The following is a 27706-nucleotide window of genomic DNA, read 5'->3' on the forward strand; positions in this document are numbered from 1 at the left end:
AGTATGCTTTTTATGACAGGTTGTTAATAGTTGTCTTTGCTGTGTCATCCGCCATAACAGTGTTACTGGTTCCCAAGTCTAACACCATTGACAAAAGAGCATGCCACACAATGATCAAATAAATGCACTATTTATTATGACCTTGTATAAAACGAGAAAAATGACTAATAAATAGCGCAGTAGGCTATCTAATACGCGCTTGATGAGTTAAAGTAGCCTGTCTGTCATCACCGTCTTCGCACTACAGTGCTCACGCGCGTCCGGTAAGAGAAGTCAAACGCGTTAGTTCGGCGGACACCGGTCGGAGCTCGCGCTGGCTCCTGTTGCCACAGCAACCACGGAGGAGAAATCCGTGCATCTTCTGATGCTGTAGCATTACCGCAATGAGGGGGATGTAGCAGTTGTGCTCGGACAGATTGACTGTGACTCACCACAAAGCGACGAGAAAAGGAAAATGTAGCAGTAATAGACGATTGTTATGTTGGATACTGGTTTTCGAGGCGCAATCAAGACCTGAGGGTAAGTGTCATTGGCGATAACTGCGGATTATAAACGTTCACGGCTCATGATGTAAACCGTGGTTCTGTGCATTACATTATTAATTTGCATCAAATGTTTATACGCATGCATAATCGACGTTTATGCGCATGCATCTGCGACGCCGCGGAACGCGACTTTTTCCGAAAGCAAACGTGTGGCAAATTAGTTTTAATAATTAACTAGATTTATCCGAGCTGTCATTTAATACTAAGACGGCTTATGAGTTGCAAAAGCGACGGCGCGATTGTAAAATCCTCAATAAAACATCGTACGGCTCGCTAATATCGCTATTTATGCGATGAGCCACAACTTGTGTTTGTTTAATGCTAAAACTAGAATCGTTTTCTAATATCAGTACATTTGCTGTTCTTATTTTGCTCTAATGAAATCCACAAGAATCGATGAATATAAAAAAAATACCTGTTGAATAGCTATATTTTTGTAGCTAAATGATGCAAATTATTGATTGCTGATATTTTAGTAGCTCGATTAGTGTTTTGATGAAACAATATCTTACTATAATGTAATTAAAGGTAATTTGCATAGTTCTTGTCATTTATCATTAACCAGCTGGCTCCATGACAAATGCATTGCACATATCTCGCTCAATATTTTCTCTGATGGATGCAAACATTAGTCAAACTCTTTTTGAGAATGAGTCTGCACTCAAAAATGGCTAATAAATATAATAATGATATGCCTATTTCTTTTATTACAGTATGCACAAATCAGTTGTCAAGAGCTGTTTGAATGATTTGAAGAGTTGTTGTATTGAGCACATGATATCCAGCAGTATCAGACTCCTCACTAATGAACTCACTGAGAGAGAGTCTTAGCATGTTATATAATGTCTTATGCTGGAGGATGAATTGTAATTACCTCATCGAAAAAAAGCCTTTTGAACGCCATCATTAATAGAGTCTGCCACTTTAAAGAGTCAGTGATAGATGCAAGAAGACGCAAACATTAAATCTATAATTTATGTGGAAAAGCATCAGAATTGCACAAAAGGATCCAATTTATAGCTTTCGTGAAAAACATGCGAGAGCGTTCTAAAGATGGAAAGATTCTAAGAAGTGCTTTGCACCTCAACCCCAATTATATTTATTTATGGCGACAGTGTTCAGCCTTGGCAATGTTCCCGATTGCAAAATGGCATGTCTTGGCCAAACACAGCGGTCACTTTAGGGCTTTTAGTTACATTACAATATATCTCTCTATTCCAAATCTGGGCCCACATACACTCTTAAAAATAAAGGTGCTTCAAAAGGTTCTTCAAGCGATGCCATAGAAGAACCATTTTTGGTTCCACAAAGAACCATTCAGTCAAAGGTTCTTTAAAGAACCATCTCTTTCTTGCGTTTTTGTAATCTGAAGAACCTTCTTTCGCCACAAAGAAGCTTTTGTGAAACAGAAAGGTTCTTCAGATGTTAAAGCTTCTTTATGGAACCATTTAGACAAAAAGGTTCTTCTATGGCATCGTGAATCACCTTTATTTTTAAGAGTGTATAGATGTACCCCTTCTTCCAGGACTCAGAAAGGGTTCACTGTAAACTAGGCCACTGGTTACCTGTGTGGGTTGGTCAGTTTTATCCCTGCGCTTCAGTGAATAGAATGGCTAACTCGCATGTGAAATCACCACTGAGCTGTCACACTAAATCAGGAACAACAGCTACCAAAAAAAAAACAAGCACTTTTTACTGCATGGCCAGAAGTGACAGAAAAATAAGGCTCTGCTCCAAAAAGAAACTGGTTTTAAAAGAGACCTCATGAGTTATTTGTATCTATAACGAAAACCCAAATGGATAAATTGACAAATTTGTTTATGGTTGCGCAATATACGTAATAGCAACTCTTTGTTATTGTTTTCAAAAGCTCTTCTAACATTGAACAGATCTGAAAATGTATGTAATGCTTCTATTGTAGTTTATCTTCATCTCTTACCTTGTTTTGCTGGAGAGTCTGATATCCTTCCATTCAGTTGTCAAGACAAAGGTACATTTAGTGCTGATGTCCGGACGGCTCTGCTGGGTGCGATGAGTTCTTGTCTGTAATTAAATTACTGGTCAAAATGAATTGACAGGACATTTATTTATCTGTATTCGGTTTATTTAGTTTTGCGCAGAAATCAATCGTAGGTGCATTGCTGGCTGATAAGACACCTCATGCCTGTCAAGACGTTGAACTAGGTGCCAAAATTAAGACATTTTTGACTTTTCACCCTTTCTTAATACACATCCCAGGTCTTATTTTGCCATTCACATTATAAAAAATTTAATTAAAATGGTGAAGAATTATATATCTATATATAAAAAAATATATAATTATCATAATCATAATATGAAACAAGTTTTCGGCTGACATCACCAGGCCAGACAACTATTTCCATTAGTGTTGTAAGTAATGTAGCCTTTCTAGAATCTTTCCAATAGTTAACAGTAATATAAAGCTATTTACTGAAATGATAGCAAATATAAATTAAGACATTTTTGACTTTTCACCCTTTCTTAATACACATCCCAGGTCTTATTTTGCCATTCACATTATAAAAAATTTAATTAAAATGGTGAAGAATTATATATATCTATATATACAAAAAAATTATAATTATCATAATCATAATCTGAAACAAGTTTTCGGCTGACATCACCAGGCCAGACAACTATTTCCATTAGTGTTGTAGGTAATGTAGCCTTTCTAGAATCTTTCCAATAGTTAACAGTAATATAAAGCTATTTACTGAAATGATAGCAAATAACAATAAATATGAAGAATTGTTACCAGTGATATATGAAGAGATGCTCTTGAGAATGAACTTGACCTTTAGCTTCCAAGTCCCAGTCAAAAAGCCTGCTCAAATGTGTGCCAGTGGCATTTCAGGAGGGTTCCTGATGGATAAAATGGATAAAAGTCCATTTTTAACTAATTGAATACGAGTTATAGTTGGAAATGCATCACATTACAGAAATACAATAGCTTGTAAATGCTATTTGGATTGTAATTCTGCTACTGCTAGTAAATATTGCTGCTTTTTTTGTATTGATGATTTTCCTCATCCTGTCAGTTTTGAATGGTCTTTCGCATTGAGATCTGTCCTTTCCTGCAGAATTTAGTTTCAGTCCAGATACCCTCCTGTAATTCGCAAGCATCAATTACACATCTAATGTGCATTTTGTGGCACTAGTGCAAAAAAGCTTCCCGTCTAGGAACTGAAAACGAGAAAAAGAAACATGTCACATTCATTTTATTCCAACCAAACTCACTTGAACGCACACATCTTAACACGCAAGAGGGAACATCCCAGGAGAACTTTGGTGGGCATGAGGGTGGTCCGTTATCTAAAGGTTACATTAACAGTCATGCTTGTTGCAAACTTTAATGCATCTAAAAGGAAACCAACGGGTGTACTCTTGTTCATTTTAGGCCATAAGTAGTCATTTCTTTTTATTAGTTTTAAAACAGGCTTTATCAGCATATCTAACTGAACTACTGTGGTTTGTAAACATCGGTTGTCAGCCTGGAACCACTAGCATGACAAATGACTGATCAGTGATCCTTAACATATGCATCTAGGGTCTAAATTCTGAGCTTCATTATCATATTCTTTTTTTTTATCCCATTTAAACTTAACATGAAGTTGTTATATATATCCTAGAAAGCATACTTAATTAAATTAGCTAAAAATAAAGGTTTATATGTTCAAACTAACACTGAAAATAAGAAGCATTTCAGAAGGTCTGCATGCTGCTCAAAAGGCTGACGTAAACATTGGAGCAGGCAGGTGAACTGGTATTATTTATGTAACCCACAGGACCAGGACACAGATGGTGTTTTCCTGTGAACGCCCCTTGCATCTTTATTTCCGCTTCTCACACAAACACATAGCCTACACACAGACGCAATCGTCCCCTGTGGTTACTGGCACTACAGGTCACCAAAGCAAGAAGACTATACAAACACCAACTGACACTTCATCATCACTATTCAATTTCAATTATTTTAGAAACAGGACACTTTAGACATCCTGAACAGACAAAGATTTAAGTAAATAGAAATTCATTTTTCATTACAGACCTCGGGATTGAGAGTTTTTGGGTGAATCTCACAAAACATCTTCATTTGACCTAAAATAAGAAATTACATTTTGGATAGACAATTAAACCTATTTTAGGACCACTCCGGGCTACGCATGCTCAATTTTCTTGCCAATTCTTTTTTAAAGCTAACATGAAGATAAATTCAGATCTAGCCCCTGAATTTCAGCATCACACAAATTGCATTTAAAAATAGCACATTCTTAATCTGAATAAAGGTCTTTATTTACAAGGCACTGAAAACTGCAACCATGTCTGCAGCCAAGTATAACGCAGTTAATATATTCCACTGCAACTGCATTGATTACTCAGCTAAATGTAGATGCGCCCTTAGCATGTATTGACTCGCTGTCGTTTTAATGGCAAATAAATTCCGCATGACAGTTGCGTTCTTTTAACCTTCGCTGCTCTTGCTTCATGTTGATGCCATGCTTGACCCACTGGCTTTTATTCAACAGACTGTCTGCTGCCATTTACATGACCTAGCTGAGGACCCCTTAGAGACAAGCTGCCATACAATGTCAAAGTCATAATTTCAGGGCATCACTGCGTCCTCGACTGTTGGTCATGTGTGTGTGTGAGTGTGTGACAGTCCTTATCACAGTCATCAAGGTTGGGGGGGGAGGCGGTATCCTCTAGCGCCGCATGCATGCTATTTATAGACCGGCTTCAAATTCGAACAACCTGCGCTTTGAGACATGGAAAGAGAGATCAGGAAAAACAATGAAATGTTTCATAGTGGGAAATTACATTTGCATGTTTGCCTCTCTCTTGTTAACATCCACTTGCATCACTTTTTTGCCTGTCTGTCAGATCGGAGTGAGTCACGTCCACAGGGAATCAGGAAAAACAGGAGCTAATTACATTTGTAATCAACTTTTTATGGCCTCTGTTGGCCTTCGCTTGAATGGCTTGCCACGCCTATGGCTAGCACATCTGAGGATCTCTTTTAGCCACTATTTTAGCCAAGTAATCAATGAAACACATTTTTGCCATATACAAGGATGTAACCAAATACTGGGTTTAAACATTTAAGAATTTGACATAAAAAAATCAACAATCAGCCACTAACTTGAATATTGGGAGGAACAACTACAACTGTATTTGGCGGGCGGTGTGCATGCTTTCTATCACACACGCCCACCCCTATGTTGACATCTATACACCTGATAGGAAGGGCTTGATGAATGCAAAGGGTTTTTAGCGCTGCTGGCTCAATGACACTAGAAGGGTTTTACTCACAAAAGGTAAGTGTAGTTATCAAGCTATTCCCTCTTGCGTTCTTCAGATCTGCTGCAAAGTGTTGACATTTTGCAAACAATTACATTCTTATCTAGATAACACCTCTGTCTCTTCTCTCAGTTTTTGCAGAATGAACAAAGAGCTTCAAGAACTCCGAGGACAATATAAGCATTCATAGTTGAAGGTCATGATCAAGTGTAGCCATTACTAGAAGAAGAAAATATCTGACAGTATTCAGGATGATTCTGCTGACTTTATCTGAATCTGTGATTCTTCCACCTCATTCCAGAATCAGTTATGGATAACAAGGCAAAAACACGCTCTGTGTCCAGACTCTGATTTCAAAAGAAACCGGCAGACGCTTGACAGTCCTGCTATGGAATATTTTTGGACCTCTCTGGTGTCAACTGACTTGATTTCTTTGTCTCTTCGGTTTTGTCTTTCTCTAAACCATGCTGGAAAAACCCAAGTAAGTTCTGGAACTGAGTGCGGACAGTGAAGGGAGATCCTCATTTAGCATGCACTGAATTTGCATATTGTTGTATTTTAGCAGTCTGCTTGTCATAAATACATTAGGGTGTCATATCATGGACATGTTAAAGCTTTCCGTCAGGACTCAGTTTTGCTTCTGTGGACTTCTAATCAGCATTATGTGCTGCAAGCTCTTGAAAAGATTAATTTAAGCAGTCCTTGTTGGTGAAAAACAAACGCAAAGCAGAAAAACAAGGGCTACCAAGGACGGTGCTCAGGTGCTGCTCCTATAGCATACTAAAATTTGCACCTGCTTCCTGGCTCTTCCAGTCCTCTCGGCTGTGGCTGCACTCCATCTCTCAGGATGAGCCAGAAGTCTGACTCTGAGACTGAGGGCTCCCAGGCACCAGTGATTTATACGGTGGAGGAACTGGAGTGCAAGATCTGCTACAATCGCTTTGACACCCGAGCTCGCAAGCCCAAGGTGTTGAGCTGCTTGCACCGCGTCTGTGCCAAATGCCTCAAGAAGATGGTAGAGCTGGACTCGTCTCCGAGCATCATCAGCTGCCCCTTCTGTCGTCATGAGACTCACGTCCCCGATGAGGAGATCTGGTTGCTTCAAGATGACAGCAACATACTGGCCATTCTGACTTACCAGGACCGGGCACGTAAGAGCGGCACCACACACAGCGGCGAGGTCCTTTTGACACCCAACAGCCTGAGCGGAGGCGAGCAGGCCCACAGCTCCTCCGATTGCCTCGTCATCACAATCATGGAAGTCCCTGGAGAGTCGCAGTCCTCTGACTCTATGAGCATGTTGAACATGGTGCGCTTGTATCGGCCGGCCAGCCTGGACTCCTTGCCTTGCCACCTGCCCGTGCAGAAGTGCCGGGCATGGACGTCTCGTTCGGTTTCTCGCTTTTTGATGGGTTTCCTCTGCCTGGTCTACTTCAGCTCGCTGCCACTGGGGATCTACTTACTGATGATCCAGCAGCTCACGATGGGAGTGATCTTGGTCAGCCTGGTGCCCTCCACCCTGGTCCTTTGTGTGTTCTACGGCTTCTGCCAATGTCTGTGCCATGAGATCATGGAGGCCATTGCCACATAACACCCCACGGTTGATCTTTGGGCTGATCTTTGGACTAGCAAAACCTGTAAAAGAACAAAAGCCAAATGACTGATGCATATCTGCTAATCCCAGACACCTAATTTTTTCCATCGCACCAGATTATACCAGCATCTACTCATTGTAACTCACCTCACATTGTATGCTGGGCCAACTATACTTGACTTTAGCAGTTAAAGCTTGATTACCAATGCAAGCTGGAGGCATTGATTTTGGACTGCATCAGATCGCTGTGGTTTTGTATCGTGTCTAGCTCACCCAATGGGTCTTCAACAACTGTGCTATAAATAACATGCAACAGAGAATGAAGTCTGTCCACACTTTAATATGGAAACCACAGGATGTGTTCAACAATGCTAGATGGATTTGTTCGCTTTCCGTTTTCTTATAAATATCTGTGGTATAATTTCAATCATTGTCTCAATGTTCTCGTTGAAGTTTCTAGTTGCCTTTGTAAGGCATATCTATGGCCAAGCTGTAATGTATATGTAAAATAAGTGAATTTGTGTTTGTCATTGCTATGAGAATGAACAAATACTTCAAAGCCACCTGTTAGATAACCAATAAAGATTCTTCCATATCTAACAGAACACTAGATTAAACAATGAAGTACACTTACCATACTTGAACACTGCTTGAGTCTCGTTCTGGACAAGAACAATGACAAAAAAAAATAAAGATGCACTGGATTTGCATTACAATTGGCATCCTAAAATGAATCTAGTAATTGATTAACCTTACTTAATATTAAAGGAATACCCTACTATATCACAATTTTGAGTGTGAAGCAGATTATAATTATGACAAAGGAATTATGTCAGCGCCTATTACAGCTATGCTATTTTGCTAACTGAATGAGTTAATATTACTTGTGTTGCTCAGGAGACTTCACCCATGGGAGCATACGTGTTGCATCAAGCGACACACAGCTTTCAAACAAGCCCAAGTAACCACAAGGGAGTCAATAATGGATCCACGTCTGTTCCTCCACAATACCACACCACTCTCCCTGTGGACAATTAACTTCACATAAACCACTGTGCACAGCACACACACACTCCCACAAGCACACATATATACAGATAACCGCACATAGAAATTCATTATGCATGAATCTCTTGAACGAAAACCTTGTCCTCCCAACACTGCATGTGTTTCTGAGAAAGAAAGAACTTTGACATAATAATGATCTACAGCGCAAGGTATTCTGGGAGCATGAACTGCAAGGTTTGGGCCTAATTTTAACAAGTGTCCCTGAAGACCGGCCTCTATAAAAGCTTTGGAAAAAAGAACATAGGTGAGCGTACAAATACAAGGAGGTTGGCAGAAGTGTCTCAAACAGATGTAATCACGCTGAGAAGCAGGAATGTCAAAGCAACTTGCAAGTTTCCGAAGACTATGAAATCATACGGATATCTTTGAGGCTCAGTTACCAGTAAGTGGCTTTTCTCTTTTATAAAATGTTTGGCATACAAATGCAAATAACATTTGAATTGAACATTATCACTTCAAAATTATATCAGAAATAAGGTAAACTAAGAATACATATTGCAAAGTGGTGCAACGGTTCTTAAAAGAGAACTAAAAAGAAACCAGGCTAATAAAGGCGGCAAATAATTTCTTTAAGCAAAAGAAATGGTTATGGCCTGTACATTTAATTGGGATTAGATTGAGGAAAAAAAAAAAAAAAAGAACTACAAGATTTATGAATTTAAAAACTTCATACATCTAGTGAAGTCCAAAAATACACCATACATCATTTCAAATATTTTAGTTCAGAATGGGCAAGACCAATTTTGATATTGAGATCAACAATAACTCTTACATTTTCTGCAAAGTTTAGGTCGTTCACCACATGAGTGGTAATGAGTCGCTGGCGGCAGTCAGTGGTGGAAATCCAAACCAGAAAGAGGCAGGTGAATGAATGCGAGCGGGCACAGGCCACCCTGAGCAAAGTGACGGCCTGCTTCCAGCAAATGGCCACCTCCTTGGGGAGCAACATGGATGGGAACTTCCTTAGAGAGGAGCTGGAGGAAACCAGGACAGTAGCTCATAAAATATGCTCAGGTAAGACTGGACAAAGTAGAAACAAAAGACAAGCAGGAAGCAGTTTGGTGATGCTAGTGGTGCAGAAATTTTACATTGCCTTTTCAGTATTCTGCACTGCAAAAACTAGAAGCTGGCCATATTAAATTACACCACATTCAAAGTGTTGATAGTTGACTTGTTCGACTCATGTTTCAGGGCTTCACCGGAGGCTGCTAAGTCTGCTGATAGAAATGGAGCAAGGACAAGAGGACAAAGAACAGGTTGAACGACTTTGGGTGATCTTTTTGTCCAGCTTGGAAAACTTCCAGCAGGACCTAAAGAAGATCAAAGTCTTGCAAGAGATATTCCCTCTGACCCAGCGCAAAGATCGACAAGCCCTCATCAACGCAGGTTATGCAGGTGGAACTTCGGAAGTAGCAGCTCGGGCAGCCATGGTGCAAACACCATGGTTATCAATAGAGGAGACGGCAAGCCCAGACCTGAAGAACCACATAGTGGAGATTGATGTTCTGCTTGAAGAAATGTTTCAAAGAGTTAATGTTCCACTGTGGTCTGTTGAACCCACACAACAAGCCTGGTTAGAAGGTGTTTCTACCCAAGATGGTGGACAAGAAGAGGATGAAAGCTTGGAGGACATCATGGAAGTGGAGGTGGTGTCTCAAAATAATACATCAGGCTGTTGCAATCACCACAACTGCAAAGTAGGCTGTCTACTATGCCTACTTAGCTAGGTTCTGGAACTAGATTAAATAAAATAAAAGTTTTGAAATTGAGACATGCATTCTGCAATTACTTTTCAATAAAAGGTTAAAATTGCTGACAATTATACTCTGTAAGCCTCTCAATTCAATACAGAACATTTTTCAGACTATATTCTTACCTGATCAGTTGTGTACTACAGGCCTTTATATTGTAAATATTAAAAAAATAAAACAAAAGCAATTATTTAACATTCTGGTTTTATTTTCAATTCCTTCAATCCAATAATTAGAGACACAAACTCAATTCAGTAAGCATTTTATTCAGGAAGGTTTCATACAACACAGAAATAATATACACACAGACCAATTACAGAAAAAAATGTACATTATTATGAACAAGAAAAAACAGATAAAACAAAAGGCAGACATTTATGTTCAATTCTTGTAGGTTGCGTGCAAATGGGTTTTGAAGGCTGCAACAAAATAGATTTGAAATGTGTTAAGTTTATTGCACAATTCACCGAAACACTGAACTAGGAACAATTCTCTAAATATACTGCAGTTTCAAACAACTTTCACTATGGCATGATCATTCACCTTCCTGGTCATCCCATAGTTCGGCAGCTGCAGAGTTCATTGGACTATCATTGTTGGGTTCTAAAAACAAGAATTCATGAGTACACTGATCCAGAACAGACGGCTAGTAAATTAGTAAAAAAAAAAAAAAAAAAAAAAAAAAGAGACATGCTGCTGTATATACTAGGAGAAAATAGTTAACCTTACAAGATTTAAAATCTGAAATAAAGTATTCTATATATCAGGTCATAAATAGGCACTGCCAAGTTATTGAAATCATATGGTCACAAAACTGGTTTCATGTTGTGGTCCATGGTCTGTTGGAATTCTCGATTCTGATTGGCTGGCAGGTATGCATTAAAACAGTTTAATGCACAGGTAGTTCCAAGTCAGTTTAATCACCGTTCTATATTAATGCGCTGCTTTAATTGACACACACACACACACAAACACGCCACTCACAGAGAGAGATATCCCGCTGCGCACACAGAAACGTTCAGGAGTAGGCCAACATAAACTTGTCAACACTGCCCCGCGACTTTTATTTATAAAACCGCTTAGATACAGGATCACTGCATTATATTCCTCAGCAACGAGGTAAAATCTGTTTAAGTAACTAAACTCACAACTTTGTACTAACACAACTTTGTGTTTGTAGAGAGAGATGCAGACGCAGGTAATTCACACACACAACTGTCATCTTTCTCGCGCTCGATCAAACGTTCGATAATTAGTTCAAATAAATGCTATAATTCATTCAAATAAATGTGATCTAAGTGCACTATTTCATCTCTGTGTCTAATTTGAAGCGGGCAGAATGCTAGAGCTAACGAGCCGTAACTGACGAAAGTAACCTCATTTTTACCCATTCAGTCAAATACTGCGCTGCAAAGAGCAATACTACTTTTAACTTGTCTAACTTGGCAAATGACTATGGAATAAGAGGGATAATCAACGGCTTGCCATGCATTAAAGGATTTTAAATGTGGTTCTTTGCCTCCACGTTGTGCATTTAAAATTCTTTAATGCATGGCAAACAGTTGATTATCCCTTACTTAAACATCCTGCAGGTTGTGGCCAAATTCCAACTCATGAACCGAAAGTGAACCAAGTTTCTGATTTTTGCTCAGCACTACTCGTGTCAAAGAATAACCTACCTCCTAATAGACTCTGAATGGACAATAGAATGGAGCGAACATCATATAGTGCAGACCACTTGTCCTTCAAAATGTCTAGGCAGATGAAACCATTCTCATCGACATTTGGATGGAAACAAGCAGTGATGAATTTCACCCGAGGGGCATTGTAGGGGTACCCGCTAGGAAACTCCAGCGAAAGTTTGTACCTCAAACCTTCATAAACCTAATCAGGGAGAAAAAAAAAAAGATGAATTTAAGTAGAATCTTCTAATTATCTAGATTACTATGTTGTATGTAAGAATCCCATAACCTGACATCAGGGGGAGGAAAACAACAGTTGTTCCTACCGTTCCTTGAGCACCATCTATTGTGCCAATCCATTTGAAGAGATTGTCAGACTCTGGAAACGCTGAAATCCCCTTGTCTCCTGACATCTGCATTGGACATAAAGCACTAAGCTAACAAACTACAGTTAAAGAGACCAAACATAACACCTTCTGTATATAGAGTCCTCACCATTAGTGTCATCAACTCTTGCTGAAGCCTACGGAGGGAAAGGGGAGACACTGAACATGATTGTGAATTTAATTGTGCCAGACTTGGTCATTTCAGATGCCAAAATGAATGAAAAATGCTTTTAACAGCAGTGAAACAAATTACCAGCACCCCACTGAAACTACAGCACTTTCTAGCTCCCAATTATGAATACCAATAACATAAATGTCCCTGTTGGACATCACAACACATTTATAAACCCCAGGGTGATTTCTTTAACATGAAAAGAGAATCTGTGTATTGCTTGATTCCCTGCAAAATACTTTTGGAACCATTTTGGTTGACAGAATCGGGAATAATAATAATAATAATACAAACCACAACTGTACAATTTGATCAGAAATGTCTATTAATCAATATTAACTTGTGATTCTGCCTTTGTTACAAGTTAAATAACCAACTGTACTGACATTGGGAAGAGCAGGACTCTATTGATATCGTTTAATTCCAGTACAATACACAATACGTAACCACAAGACCAGTCTTAAGTCGCTGGGGGATATTTGTAGCAATAGCCAACAATACATTGTATGGGTCACAATTATCGATTTTTCTTTTATGCCAAAAATCATTATGATATTAAGTAAAGATCATGTTCCATGAAGATATTTTGTAAATTTCCTACCGTAAATATATCAATACTTAATTTTTGATTAGTAATATACATAGCTAAGAACTTCATCTGGACAACTTTAAAGGCGATTTTCTCAATATTTAGATTTTTTTTTCACCCTCAGATTCCAGATTTTCAAATAGTTGTATCTCAGCCAAATATTGTCCTATCCTAACAAACCTTACATCAATGGATAGCTTATTTATTCAGCTTTCATTTGGAGTATAAATCTCAATTTCGAGAAATTGACACTTAAGACTGGTGTTGTGGTCCAGGGTCACATACTTTTAAATACAAAAAAAAAGCACACATTTGATGATAGAAAAAAAAGAAATGAGATCTAGACCAGTTTAGACAATTGCACATTAAAATGATTTGGCAAGTAAACCTCCAACAGAACAATTTCTTGGCAACTTGATCATAATGCCTGGGTCTACCGTGAACATCGCACAAACAAAATAAACAACAAAAAGTTCGTTATGTTAAATGGGCAACACTCAAGAGTGTCCGTGGTCCAATGACTTGCCTGACGAGGTTGGTATTACATGACAAGTTCATTTTCGGTTTTCTGTGCGTCCATTGCTTTCTGCATTTTCTCCACCATCCACAAGGGCACTAGAAATGGTTTCAATTCATCCAGCTTCAAGTCAGGGCAGTCCCTAAGATTCAGAGAAAATATTGTGATGCATGTTGTCTGTAAAATTCTTTCATCAGTCTTTATTAAGTAAGAACGTTTTTATTTACTTGTAGTCTTCACTTCGGGCAAGACCAAGAATATCCTCTTCTATAAGCAGATAGGCCTGAGAAGAGAAACGGTTTAAGTAAGATGATGATAAATCATTATTTAATGCTTCATTTTTCAGAATAGTTCAACCAAAAATGAAAATTTGCTCAAAATGTACAACCCCTCAGGCCATCCAAAATGTAGATGAGTTTTTCTTCATCAGATTTGGAGAAATGTAGCATTGCATCAGCGTCTCAGCAATGGATGCTCTGCAGTGAATGGGTGCCGTCAGAGAGTCCAAACAGCTGATAAAAACATCACAATAATCCACAGCACTCCAGTGCATCAGTTAATGTCTTGTGAAGCGAAAAACTGCATGTTTATTAGAAACAAATCCATCATTAAGACGTTTTAACTTTAATCTGTTGCTTCTGGCCAAAATACCATAATCCATAACTCTTCCTCCAGTGAAAAAGTTAATCTCCTGTTGTCCTCTCGCATCAAAATCCACACAAATATTGGTTAACACCTGTTTTTTTGTTGTTAACGGTGCTTGATCTGTGCAGATTTCACTCCTGATTCAGACCAGATTACTTTTTTACTGGAGAAAGCAGTATTATGGATAGAGGACTCCTATTTAAGCAACGGTTTTAAGTAAAAAATGCTTAAAAACACGCAGACTTTTGCTTCACAAGACATTAACTGATGCACTGGAGTGGTGTGGATTATTGTGATGTTTTTCTCAGCAGTTTGGGCTCTCATTCTGACGGCACCCATCCACTGCAGAGCATCCACTGGTGAGATGAAGAAGAAACAAACTCATCTACATCTTGAATGCCCTGAAGGTTTTTAATTTTTGGGTGAATTATTCCTTTAACATGTTTTGGAAACACAAACACAACGTCCTCACCATCTTTCCACCGGTAGCTCTCATGTGCTGTCTTTCTGAAAGCCAGTGTTTGTCCTGAGCATCAGCGGCATACTGAGAAAGATATTACCGTTACCTCCACATGAACAGAAAAAGCTTAATGAATTCTCAGAAAAAGACTGAACGTACCTTGAAGAGCTCTGCATGTTTGATGTAGATTCTTCCTCTTGTACCGCCCATTCCCAAAGCCCTGAAATTATATTCACTCTCAGTACTTGAAGAGTTCATTTGCAAAAACCGATAACTCCATTTTTATTTTTTTCAGAAATCATGTTTTTTTTATTGCGCATTCCAAGTAATATCAATCAAACTGCAGTTGGGTTGTTTTGATTAAGTAATAATAACTTAAATACAGGTAATTTACTAAGTTAAAGTTCATAGAAAGTATGTTTTTTTTTTTACATATTAAAAGTTTGTTTTATAGCAAAAGCCGATAACTCCAACAGTCGTTTTTTGGCAAAAAGCCGATAACTCCACATTTCGTGTTTTAGAGTTGAAAAAAAAACACTGGTTTAATCTTTGTAATCTCCTCAGATGACAGTGTAGATGCCTGACAAACGTTGTTGTTGTGATCATAAACTGTATGGATGTGATTACACGCAATACACTGAGCTTTTCCCTCTCCATTGTAACACGTTGCTTTTGCAAGGTTCTGTGAAAAAGTTTCAGCTTTTATTTTCCTTTTTCGCCCTGAAGATATCACAGGTTCATCAAGTTCGTCGAAATGATCCATCCTCGATCACTTTTAGTCAGCTTTGACAAAACTCCTCTCAGCTAGCACGTCTTTTCAAAGTGAAAGTAGCCTTGTCACCTGACCTGAATACAGCGCGCTGATTCGCTAAAATGGACTTATCGGCTTCTGTTCAGAAACAACAAGGGCGCTTGGCTTCTGCAGTAAAATGTGAACTCACGATGCCTTGAAAGTGGACAAAACCGGCTTTTTTGATTAAATGTGTTTAGGGTTCAGATCGCGCTATACTACTGGAGTAATGATGCTGAAAATACAGCTGCGCATTATATAAATTACAAATATTAAAATAGAAAATAATAAATACGTTTTCTTTTAACCTTTTTAGGGATGGGGCTGTTTCTCTGGCCAGAGGAGTCGTCTGGCTGCCGTGCACGCTGTGGAACCAACAAAAGAAAAAAAATAATTAATTAAATAAAAACAACTGTATCACTAAATTCATGTCAGGCATTTTTAAAAACCAAGGAGAGGGAGTGGTCTCGGTGAAACATCCAATCGTTTGGTATCTCTGGAAAGCCCTGAATGTGCTCCGTACAGGACATCCAGACTTAAAACTGTGACGTGTGAGTTCTCAGAGAAATACACTCAAATATAATGTCCACTACAGAGGCAAAATCTCCATATCTGGGTCTCAGGAGGATATATATATATATATATGTGTGTGTGTGTGTGTGTGTTTTTGTAAAAAAATATGCATAAATCATGATTTACATGTTCCAGGCAGCTTCTGCAGGCATCTCTGATAAGCTGGTCAGGCTGGACATCTCCTCCAACATTCTCTTTCACATTGCTGGCCGCTTTCTCAAAAAACTGCACAAAGAAAAGAGTAAAACACACGATCAGAGCAATTTAATCACACATAAGTCCCCCCAAAAAATATGATCAATCAGTCACCTTCATATATTTTCTGAACACAGCACGGATATCTTCGTTAAAGCTGGGCTGCAGAACAGTTCGCAGAAGATCCATGGAAATGACAGGATCTGTGTAACTTCACACAATGACACGCTCAGTCAAACATAGTGACGTTTCGAAAGATTTTAATTAATTAATTTATGCATTTAGTGACTTATAGTGCATTCAGGCTAAACATTTTTTACCAGTATGCGTGTTTCCTGGGAATCGAACCCACGACCTTTTGCGCTGCTAATGCAATGCTCTACCACTGAGCCACAGAAACATAAAACTGAAAGGGCCACGAATGTCCTACAAATGTCAACTAACCTGAGATTATAGTAGCTTAACAAATCAGGCACTTCATCAATCTTGAAATGCACATTTATGGACTTACCTAACTGTCATCTGTGAGCGTCGTCCTCTGCGATGAACCTGTCTGTGTTTGATCATGATGTTCCAGGGATTCTGCCATTCAGGAAAACATTTTCACAACATCCAGAAGAATGAAAATGGTCATAAAGAAGGATGCAACAACCAAGAACCAATCAGGACGGCCCTCTTGCATGGCCATAATATAATAAAATGCTTAATTTATAATTGCAAGGATGGTTTGACAGCCAGTGCAACAATTTAGTACTCAGCATTTTGATTTACAGATATATAGTGTTTTTTTTTAATACAGGTAATAAATGCATTACACTTGAAACACTAAACTATTTTGTTATTAAAAATAATAAAAATATATAATGTGCTTAATTGTCAAGAAAGTTATGTTACAATGCAAAAATTGTTACTTGTCCTAAAAACAGGCTTAGTTTTACTTGTGGCAAATTCATTTTCTTCTATACATTTTTGGGGTGAATGTGACCCGGAAAGGTTCTTGGCAGGTTGCATGCTCACTTATGGTGCATATATAGTTTGACTCACCGCTGTCTGCACCTGCTGCTCGCTGAAATCCTGCTGGAGCCAGTCTCTGCGTCCCTCACTCCTCTGGGCCCCCATCACTCACTACCAATGAATCCTCAGCGGATCGATGCAGATCGATAGGAAGGCTGCAGGGGTTTCTTGATGCTGAACGATAAGTGTGCACACTTCACCGCTGCGAGCTGACAGCTACTCAATCAATGCAGTCAGAAAGCTGGCGAGCTAATTCTGACCCTTTAAACTTTACTACAGATGTGCACGGAGAAAAACAGGCTTAACGGCACGCGTTTAGAAACAATGAAATAATCAGGAAAAAGCACTGTTTGTCGAAGTTCGACAGCTCGAGGACTTGTCAGTCGCTTCCTCGAGCTCAACAATGCCGTGACGTAAACAAAATCGTAATAGGCTCGTGCGCTTTCTGTGGCGAATTACAAAATAAAAGTCCATGGTCGGTAGTGCGCATGCGCAGCCACACAATGGCCGTGGCCATGCTTTACGCGGAGCGAGCGGCCATCATTGTTGTGGCACGGAGGATGATTGTTTGAGGCGAAATGTACGTCCAGATAAATGGTTGCTATATTACAAATTTAAAAAGTGCTAACTATTTTATTTTTCAAAACATATATATATAAGCTATTTCCAAGGATGTTCGATAAAAGGACAGTTCTACGGTTACCATATGTATTGCACAATACTCCAAATTATACCAGATACACATGAAACATGGTATTACCATGGCACTGTGTCCAAAATAAACAAAGGTAATACCATGCTACATTTTGTTAGTGTGACTACCAGCAGATTTTAAGCAGTTTCTGAGTTCCTTAAATAGCAAATATGTATATTAAATATAATAATAACAAATGCCAGAGATGGGTGCGTGATTTCAATATTTTACTGAGCTTTTCTGATTCAGAGGAAAATCTTTATACCACTTTAGGTGATGGGAGATGCCACGACACTGATAATATACAGGTAGAAGAAACATAAGCACAGACATATTTACATTCACTGAATCTTTGTCTTCATCAGAATGATATTACAGGGGAGACATTCATGGCATTTTAGAGGAGACCGAATCAACAAACGCAATGGCGACCAAATATAAATCAATCAACATGACTGATAAATACAAATCGGTTAAAAGCCTAGTGTGGCAAAGCGTACGACTAATTAAACGATACAGATCTGTACAATTTATGTTTTAGTTTTGTTTTGTAATGAAAAATATCAGGTCATGCAAAATAAAAACCCAAACATACCTTTGTAAGAAAACAAAGAACCAAAAGAGAATTATAAAAATAAAGTTATGGATAACTGGATGTTTTTGCTGGTTACACTTTATGCATTACTGATGCGACCGTACACGATTCTGCTTTAAGATACAAGATCAATTCCTCCTCTTTTAATAACACTTTGGTTTAGTTTAAAACAACCATTTCATAAATTCTATAATTCATAAACAGTTATTTAGAACCAAAACGTCAAATTAAAACCAACAAAAAAAGCATGGTGAAAGAGACATCTTTTGTTTTCCTTCCAAATAACGCACAACAGCAGTGTAGGAACGCGACAAACTTCATAGCTATGTTCTGTACAACATCTACAGTTTTGCTGGTGATCCACTCTGGGACTAAGAAATCCAACAACTCCCCAATACTTACCAAGGGTTATATTGGATTTTATAAATGGCAAGCTGGGTTACATTACACGTCAAACCACTGGAACGCTTTTAAACTTAATATAAAAGCCATTTCCCAAGTTTGGCTACAAGACAGTGTAGTCCACTGCATAAAAACAACCAAACAAACCTATACTTTCTTACAGATGGAAGTGATTGGGCTTAATAAAGTGATAATATACCATATGAATTCCTACATACGTATTAGCAAGGCAAAAACAAACAAAAAATAAAGATCCACCATTGTAGTGTTGATAATCGCAACATTTCAAGTCCAATTGTAGCAACAAATCCATCAGTAACGTCGTTTCTCTTTTCCTTTTTTTAAAATGTACATTCAAAACGCTGCCCAGTGATACAATTTAAACCAATATCATATCATGTAAACAAATTTCTATGATTAGAATAAAAAACAAGTCGACTTTTAAAGCACTTTTCACATACACGAAACGGTGAAATCTAGGCAATAGCTACCAATTCTAATAACTGGACGCCAATGCAGTTATTAAAGGAAGAATAAGCCACTCATTCACTGCTTCGTTTGAATGATAAAACACCCGAAATGAGAGGTAGACTCACTGGAGAAAAACGAGGGGCCTACGCCATATTTACGAGCCGATTCATTCTCAATAACACGCTACAAACATCTGGAATAATGCTTTCATAACTAATAAGAAATTTGACTTTGCTTTTTCCAATTGCTAGGCCTAAATGCTAGAATCGATGTGACCCAGAATGCCACATTGGGTTCTGTACAATATTTTAAAAAGACAAGAAAAAGGACTGGCTTTCACTGCAGATGGATGACTAGGTGGAAACTAGATTATAAATATTTTCCAGCTTTTTTTACTGAACTTTTGTTATTACGTACAGTATATATTCTGACATGAAGCAACCAAACATGACCTCTCAACTCAGAAAGGAACGTCTATGAATTGGAACCGACGACCGCTTCGAGAAGCCCTAACAATGATGCATGTCATGATGAAGGCATTTAAACATAGCTGCCTGATCGCCGATCATCTTCTGAATCATCTAAAACAGGGGTGCCCAACCCTGTTCCTGAAGATCTACCTTCCTTCAGAGTTCAGCTCCAACCCTGATCAAACACAACTGAACCAACTAATTAGGATCTGAAGGAGCACTTGATAATTACAGACATGTGTATTTGATCAGGGTTGGAACTGAACTATGCAGGAAGGTAGATCTCCAGGAACAGGGTTGGGCACCCCTGATCTAAAACAACAATATACAAGCATCGGTGCATCAACTCATTGACAGCTTCGTAATCCTGCCAGTGGGAAAAGCACAGAATTAAAGAGTGAATATCACAAAGCTTGTCTAATTTCAACACAAAATCAACAAAGAAATATGCTATTTTATTTTGCATAAAAGAAAATTAAACCTATTTGAAAACCATTCTCTTTTTTTTTTTACATTATTTTTATATACCATATTGCAAAAAAATAATAATTTACTACTGTAATGCAAAATATATTAAGGTGGTTAAGATAACCCAATACAATTAAGTTGCATTGTGTTGAATTTATTCTGATTTGATCTTTTAAATATCATTGTAATAGTAACTTTTTAACTGTAATACAGTAAATACTGTATAAGAAATGAAAATGTAATAAGTTTAATCCCCATTTGCAACTACAAAACTTGCTTAATTGTTGAAAAAAATGCTAATGGAAAGCTTAAAAGGCTTTCTGCTTTTTGCAAAATATTTTTCTTTCGATCTTGGTGTGAAATATGACATTTCAATGAGATTCACCCTTAAAAGGCCAAAAAAAAAAAAAAAAGATATACTCGACTACATTTATCATCTCTTAAAAAAAGACAACATAAAAGTGACCAAACTATCAATACACGGATATAAAACCCAACAATTATGATAACATAACTCAAAAACCTAAAACAAATAATATTAAAAAAAATAGGAGGAAGAAAGTAAACAAACATGAGTCTTTCCTCTTCTAGCGTGAACATTTACATGCCCAGTGCTCATCTAAACCCAACAGCACAATAATAAACCTCTCATACAATCATAGACTCTTTCCCATGAACATACATACATACATGCACGTGGCCACACGCCAGCGCCGCGGTCTAAATGTTTGTTGTGTCCGGTGCAGTCTTGTCAACAGGACTGCTGTTGTCTTGACTCTTAGCCAAGCGCTCCTGGACCGGTTTGGAGTCTTTGTCTCCTGTACTGGTGGAAGGAGGACCAGGTGAGGGCAATGAACGGCCGGAGATCTTATACACTGCCAGGAACTCCTGGATTCTCTCTGTGGTGGGCTCCCATTTGCTAAAGCCAGCGTTGTTTTGGAGGAAAATGACTGCCGTTCCATGGACAGCCTTGTAGTATATCTCTTCTCTGAGAGATACAGAGGATGGAAACATGAGACATGGTAGCAAAACATGGGTTAAAGGAACAGTTCACCCAAAAATGGAACCCTCAGGCCATCCAAAAATGATGTTTTTTTTCTTCTTCATCAGAATAGATTTGGAGAAATGTAGCATTGCATCACTTGTTCACCAGTGGATCCTCTGGAGTGAACGGGTGCCGTCAGAATGAGAGTCCAAACAGCTGATAAAAACATCACAATAATCCACACCACTCCAGTCCATCAGTTAATGTCTTGTGAAGCGAAAAGCTGTGTTTGTAAGAAACAAATCCATCATTAAGATGTTTTTAACTTCAAACCATCGCTTCCAGCTAATAATCCATCATAATGCTTCGTCCAGTGAAAAAGTCCATTTCCTGTTGTCCTCTCACATCAAAAATCTACCCACATGTTTGTTTACAACTGTTGTGGACTGTTTTCACATTAATCTCCTGATTCAGACTAAATGACTTTCACTGGAGAAAGCAATATTATGGAGAGAGGACTCGCATTTTAGCCAGAAGTAACAATTTAAAGTGTAAAACATGCATTTTTTTGCTTCACAAGATGTTAATTGATGGACTGGAGTGGTGTGGATTATTGTGATGTTTTTCTCAGCTGTTTGGACTCATTCTGACGGCACCCATTCACTGCAGAGGATCCATTGCTGAGCAAGTGATGAAATGCTACATTTCTCCAGATCTGTTCTGATGAAGAAACAAACTCATTTATATCCTCAGGATGGCCTGAGGCGGAGTACATTTTCAGCAAATTTTCATTTAGAAGTGAATTACTCCTTTAAACCTCACAAAACAATGTCATTGGTGGCGATTGCAGTTTAAAAGCACTTTTGGTTAGATTTGTGCAGTGAACAAGGAACTAAAACCACAAGAACAAGGAAACGGACCAACAAATGTCTGACCTTTTGCAGATGTGCTGCGAGCCACTGCGGTACTCGTGCTCGAAGGCAGGCACGATCATCTGGTGTCTGCGGAAGCGGCTGGCCTCCATCCGTGTCAGGGCAGGGGTCGGCGGGTCACGCCACTCTGGCACAAAGATGATGAAGGACAGCGGCTCGCTGGAGTGTTCCAGAAGATCCTGAGAAAGATGGAGAGAGAATGAGAATCAGCATGGGTACATTTATGTTTATGTAAAGATATTCTAATCTAATGACTTTGGGATGAAGTTAAAGAGTCACACACCTCAAAGTGTTTCACCATGGCATCCATGAGTTCCTCACAGAATGGAGGGTTGGCCTCAAATGAGCCACTGGCAGGAGAGAAGCTGAGAAACGGCCTGTGAGGACAGAGATACGGAAGTGATCCAATACAGCAAATTAACCTCTCGGATGTCCCTGGACGTATTGTTGTTGTTATTGTTAATCTTATTTATTATTTACATACCCTCGAGATCCAAAGAAGCCGTCAATGTCTGGAAATGCAGAGCAGAACTGTTTAAAATAGCAGTTAAGAGGAGAAGCGAAGCACTCGAATGTCACTCCAAATTGTTTGTTCAGAGCTTCAAAGATGGGAACAGGCAGCGCCCCCTGTAGACCAGACCCCTCATTCACACCGGAGCCAAACATCACCTATGGGGGGCAGAAACACACGTTAATGCTGCATTCGGTCTCCTGATTGGTTACCAATGCCTGTAATTTGAGTATTACCTGGTATCTTTTGATAAGGCACCACACACGAGACAGGAACTTTTCAAACCTTGGGTCATCAATACAGCTGTACCGATATAGGAGTTCCTGTTTGTGCCAGAGAAATACATTTAACAAAATATAAACCCAATGTATCCAACCTTAATCTGTTTTGAGCTCATCTTAGCATGTACACACCAGTTTGCTGAAATGACCACGGTTGACCTTCACCATTTCCCCTTTATACCGCAGGCAGGCCACGTCATTCTCGAAGTGCAGCTCAACACGCGGCTGAGGAGGAGATGGGATGGACAGTCTAGCTGGATAACAATACACCAACCGGTCCTGGACCGCCGTCGACTCTGTGCCATCCACTTTAATGCAAGAAGAAGAAATCAGAAAGTCAAAACCAAGAGTGAAGATTTGCACCAGAGCTAAAAAATTCTCCTATTTTTGGAGTTGGTTGATATTTGTCCAACAATAAAACCCTCATTGATCACTGTTCAGATTCATGGACATCTCCAATGCCTACCTGAGATGTTGCACTCTTTAAGCAGAGTGAGGTGAGCCTGCCGGATCCTGCGCACATATTCTGCAGAAATGTGGTAGATTTTTGAACAGATGCCCTCAACGGAGTCCTTCGCCACGGATGCCACGTGAGGGCCGCACTGCTTCCGTAAGTGCTCGAGTCGATCCTGAGGAAAGACCGCATTACGGTCATGCATATGATGCCTTGAAATGCTGTCTAGGTAGGCAGCTCAGAGCAACACGACTGAGAATGTACCATGTAGTCCTCCTTGCTGGCAGAATGGTCTCGTCTCAGCCAGTTCATCGTGTCCTCGACGTTCCACTTCACCACCTTCCGACTGTCAGGAGTTGCATTTCTGTACAAATGGGAAATAAACTTTAATACCACGTTCATGTTTGTTTCAAAAATCCCAGCAACTGACATGAACAATTACCTGGAGTCAATCATTTTCTTGGCCGCCTCTGCATATTTAAACAAGAGTTTCCTGGCCTCTTCCTTGTATTTGATTCGAGAGAGCCTGAAATTTGTTGCAAAGAAGAAAGGAAATTATAAAAGCATTGCCATATTGAAATATATAACAATGAGAAACTTGAACACGGATGTTCTAGTACCTGATGGGGATGTCGTTCATGATTTCTCTGAACATGGATGGAGAAATGACCGGGTCGCATTCGCTGGGTAAAAACAGATCCAGACCTTTATCCACCACCTTTCTCTCCAAAAGCCAGCGGTTGAAGGATTCCCGAGGGGGCTCTATGCCTGAAAACAGTCAGTCAATCGTTTCTACCAATTATTTCCAAACAGTAAACTATAAATTATATTTATAGCAATTAATAGTTTCGGGTCAGTAATTTTTTTTTTTACTGTTTTTGAAAGAAGGGTGCATTTATTTAATCAAAAATACAATAAAAACAGCAATATTGTGAAATATTACAATTTAAAATAACGGTTTTGTATTTGAATATATTAAAAAATATATTCTTCAGTGTCACATGATCCTTCAGAAATCATTCTAATATTGCTGATTTGCTGCTCAAGAAGCATTTCTGATTATTATCCATGCTGAAAACAGTTGTGCTGCTTCATATTTTTGTGCATACATTTACTGTTACACATTTTAAAGAATTCTTTGATGAATAGAATGTTCAAAAGAACATCATTTGAAATAAATCTTTTATAACATTAGAAATGTCTTTCCTGTCACTTTTGACTTACTAAATAGAATTATTAATTTCTTTAAAAAAAATCCTACTGACAAATTAAGAGACACAACTGAGCTGCATTTTCCTTAGTGTAACTTTGCAATGCACTCAAACCATTAACCCAGACTGGAATTGGCTGTGAAAATGGAGATGGACCAATGTTGGGGATTATGAAACGATGAGTAACAAAGCTACTAACTTCACTAAATTTTCAGTTGCATAAAAGTAGCTCAGCTGTTTCAAAACAGACAAAAACTATACAGTGCTGTTTTTGTTGCATTGACATTAATATTTATAATCTTGCAAAGCTATTTTAAGGGAACATATTCAGTCAGATGTGAAGGCAGCGATGTGCACATACCCTCACGCTGAGAGCACAGCTCGTGGTAGTGCTGCCGCAGTTTGGTGGTGAGTTGAGCTCTCTGCAACTCGATCTCAGGGTGTGGAGGCAGGTGGTCCGCCGGGGCTCGCTCGCGGATCACAGCGTTGGTTTGAATGTCCAGGTCCCAGTACACCCTGAAACACAAAGACCAGTTCAGACACGTCATGTCTACAGAGCTTAACCCCTCTCAGGATATCTGAAATCACTTTTCACTTTCCCTTTCACATTTAACCCTTTAGTGGATGCTTTTAGCCAATGTGACTGATAAATGAGGAGTAAACGGAGCCCATACTCACACAGAGGGCCGGTACGGAGCCGGAGCGGGGACGCTGGTCTGGCCTTGCTTATCATCTGTGGTGTTGACCCAGGGTTTGACTCCTGGCGTGCTGGGAGAAATCGGGACAGTGGGAGTGGTTGGAGTGACTGGAATCTCAACCTGAAATCATACAGAAATAAGAAAAATTATTCACTAAAATATGACTAAAATTAACAGTTGTTGATAAATAGATATTTGTTTCATAAGCATCAAATAAGCATATCAGATAAGCTATTTGGAACAAAACAGACCTTTGGCCTCTTGAAACTATTAGGGCCTGCTTGAGCGTCCTCCGATGGAGGTCTCTTACGCTGACCGTTGCCCAGACCTGCGTCGCTCTTCACCTCGCCAGAGGCTGGAGCCGCATTCAAGCCCAGAGGATCTGACTAAAACAACAGGATAGTGTTGTTATTAGGGCTGGACGATATGACCTAAAATCAAAATCTCAATTAATTGAACATATTACCTCGATTACTAATAAATTAATAAATTAATGATTATTTTGTTTGCTTGCCCTCATAGTTCACCGAAATGGTTTGTACTGCAAATATGCTCAACTATTAAAGGTGGGATTTTTCTTTTCTAATGAAAGAGTGCATTTCTTATCTTTGTGATTTTTAAATAATTGAAGGAAACACAAACTCTTTATGGTTATTTACTGAATATTTCGAACAAATGAAATCAAAGCAAACATTGCTTGAAATGAAAACATCTTTGTTTGAGTTGTCCTCCATGTTGCTGACTGGACGTGGTGGAGTGACGGGACTACACACGCGGTAGTATGTTTTTAAGTGGAAAGTATTAGCAGGATAAAAAAAAACTGAATAACCGACAAGGGAAAATTGCATCGGTTAGAGGTTCTGAATTTCGTTTTTGGCAATTGAAATAAAATAAAATATTCTTGGATGACAAACAAACTAAAGCAAAAAAAAAAAAAAGTTATGTATTAAGTGAAGTATTAAAACTGAAATAAAAATATATGAAAGCTAAATAGAAATATAAAAATAAATAAATAAGAATGACAAACAATTATTGAAACAACTTAAAAATATAGAAACAAAAGCAAACTCAATTTCATACTATAATAGTATATAAAATAGTACTACAATAACACTGATACAAGAAGTATTATTTAAATAAAAACTGTAAACAAAACCCAGAAGCACATAACACAATGCAATGACTAAAATTAAAATCAAAGCTGAAAATATAAAAACAAAATATAATTCAAAATGTAAATAAAACTATAGTTTATAAATACTAAAATAACACACATGCAGAATTATGAATGTAACCCTAAACCCCAAAGCACATAACATAACGCAACTACTCAAATTAAAATGAAAACTGAAAAAAAAAAAGTTTTATATATATATATTTATATATATATATATATATATATAACAAATATTAATAAATACTATAATAGTATATGAATAATACTAAATAAAACTGATACAGGATTATATATTCAACCTAAAAATGTAACCTGTATAAACAATAAAGCCTGTCAAAGTTCTTCCCCAAACTCCATAATAAAGAGATTTGATTGGCTCTGAAGCCTGAACTTACAATGACATCATGCTGGCCCAGGACAGGCATCTCCCACAGCGACTGGTTTGTGAATCGGTTGAAGTAATACGGCCGATTCTCCCTCTTACTCCAACATTTTGACCATCCAGCCTGAATCAGCTCATCTGAAAGAGAAACTAAGAATCAGCCGTGCAGGACACAGCAGTCCCACACGGAGCACCGAGGACCACAGGGAGTCGTGTCGTTCATTTAAAGCCTTACAGATACACACCTGGCAGCTCTTGGGTGGGTTTGCTGGTTGAGGGTGAGAAGGGAGCCGCCTGTGACGTGGACTCGGTGGGCGACATTACCAATGCCGAGTCTGCCTTTTCTGTTCCGTGGTTTTCACTCGTCATAGCTCCTCATTTGTCCTGTCTTAAGATTGAAAAGGTTGCATTTTTACCAAATTAAAGCATTGCAAATCGAAAGTCATATTAACACAGCGCACTGGGGACAAATCAAAATCAATACAGTAAATTCAAGTTGATTTAATTAAATTATACGTATTAATCCAAAAATGTATTGTAGTTGTGGACATACAAATAAAATAGAGACTGAAGCAAACGACTGCAATCAATTAAATAGTTGAGTAAGATGTGAAAAAATAATGGAAACTATTTTTTCCATTAGGGGGGGGGGGGGGGGATTTGCCTTTAAATCAG

The 27706-nt window shown here is 38.6% G+C and overlaps 5 protein-coding genes across 5 annotated transcripts; 2 read left to right on the forward strand and 3 right to left on the reverse strand.

The window, feature by feature from the left end:
- Window positions 1–291: 291 nt before the first annotated feature.
- LOC107587593 (E3 ubiquitin-protein ligase RNF182-like) lies at window positions 292–7470 on the forward strand. Its single transcript, XM_016275433.1, has 2 exons — window positions 292–519; window positions 5997–7470. The coding sequence occupies exon 2, from the start codon at window positions 6712–6714 to the stop codon at window positions 7453–7455; it is 744 nt and encodes a 247-aa protein (XP_016130919.1). The 5' UTR covers window positions 292–519; window positions 5997–6711; the 3' UTR covers window positions 7456–7470.
- Window positions 7471–8863: 1393 nt separating this feature from the next.
- On the forward strand, window positions 8864–10417 carry LOC107587595 (regulator of G-protein signaling 9-binding protein). The gene is made up of 3 exons (XM_016275434.1): window positions 8864–8908; window positions 9312–9540; window positions 9718–10417. The coding sequence occupies exons 2-3, from the start codon at window positions 9339–9341 to the stop codon at window positions 10251–10253; spliced, it is 738 nt and encodes a 245-aa protein (XP_016130920.1). The 5' UTR covers window positions 8864–8908; window positions 9312–9338; the 3' UTR covers window positions 10254–10417.
- Window positions 10418–10543: 126 nt separating this feature from the next.
- Window positions 10544–12675, reverse strand: LOC107587626 (ubiquitin-conjugating enzyme E2 C-like). Its single transcript, XM_016275474.1, has 6 exons — window positions 12599–12675; window positions 12455–12536; window positions 12286–12372; window positions 11957–12161; window positions 10821–10880; window positions 10544–10696 (listed from the first exon to the last, which is right to left on the reverse strand). Exons 1-6 carry the CDS (start codon window positions 12673–12675, stop codon window positions 10659–10661), a joined length of 549 nt encoding a protein of 182 aa, XP_016130960.1. The 3' UTR covers window positions 10544–10658.
- Window positions 12676–13396: 721 nt separating this feature from the next.
- On the reverse strand, window positions 13397–17740 carry LOC107587627 (deoxynucleotidyltransferase terminal-interacting protein 1-like). Its single transcript, XM_016275475.1, has 8 exons — window positions 17331–17740; window positions 16798–16868; window positions 16401–16497; window positions 16218–16316; window positions 14888–14965; window positions 14741–14812; window positions 13851–13906; window positions 13397–13765 (listed from the first exon to the last, which is right to left on the reverse strand). Exons 1-8 carry the CDS (start codon window positions 17403–17405, stop codon window positions 13648–13650), a joined length of 666 nt encoding a protein of 221 aa, XP_016130961.1. The 5' UTR covers window positions 17406–17740; the 3' UTR covers window positions 13397–13647.
- Window positions 17741–20565: 2825 nt separating this feature from the next.
- pcif1 (phosphorylated CTD interacting factor 1) lies at window positions 20566–27416 on the reverse strand. The gene is made up of 15 exons (XM_016275435.1): window positions 27277–27416; window positions 27045–27169; window positions 25724–25858; window positions 25453–25592; window positions 25136–25290; window positions 24184–24331; window positions 24006–24089; window positions 23828–23927; window positions 23576–23738; window positions 23242–23417; window positions 23065–23151; window positions 22802–22986; window positions 22601–22694; window positions 22321–22496; window positions 20566–21388 (listed from the first exon to the last, which is right to left on the reverse strand). The coding sequence occupies exons 1-15, from the start codon at window positions 27398–27400 to the stop codon at window positions 21121–21123; spliced, it is 2160 nt and encodes a 719-aa protein (XP_016130921.1). The 5' UTR covers window positions 27401–27416; the 3' UTR covers window positions 20566–21120.
- Between the last annotated feature and the right edge of the window lie 290 nt (window positions 27417–27706).

This window comes from Sinocyclocheilus grahami, unplaced genomic scaffold (genome assembly GCF_001515645.1).
Source record: "Sinocyclocheilus grahami isolate Dianchi unplaced genomic scaffold, SAMN03320097.WGS_v1.1 scaffold94.1, whole genome shotgun sequence".
Lineage (NCBI taxonomy): Eukaryota > Metazoa > Chordata > Actinopteri > Cypriniformes > Cyprinidae > Sinocyclocheilus > Sinocyclocheilus grahami.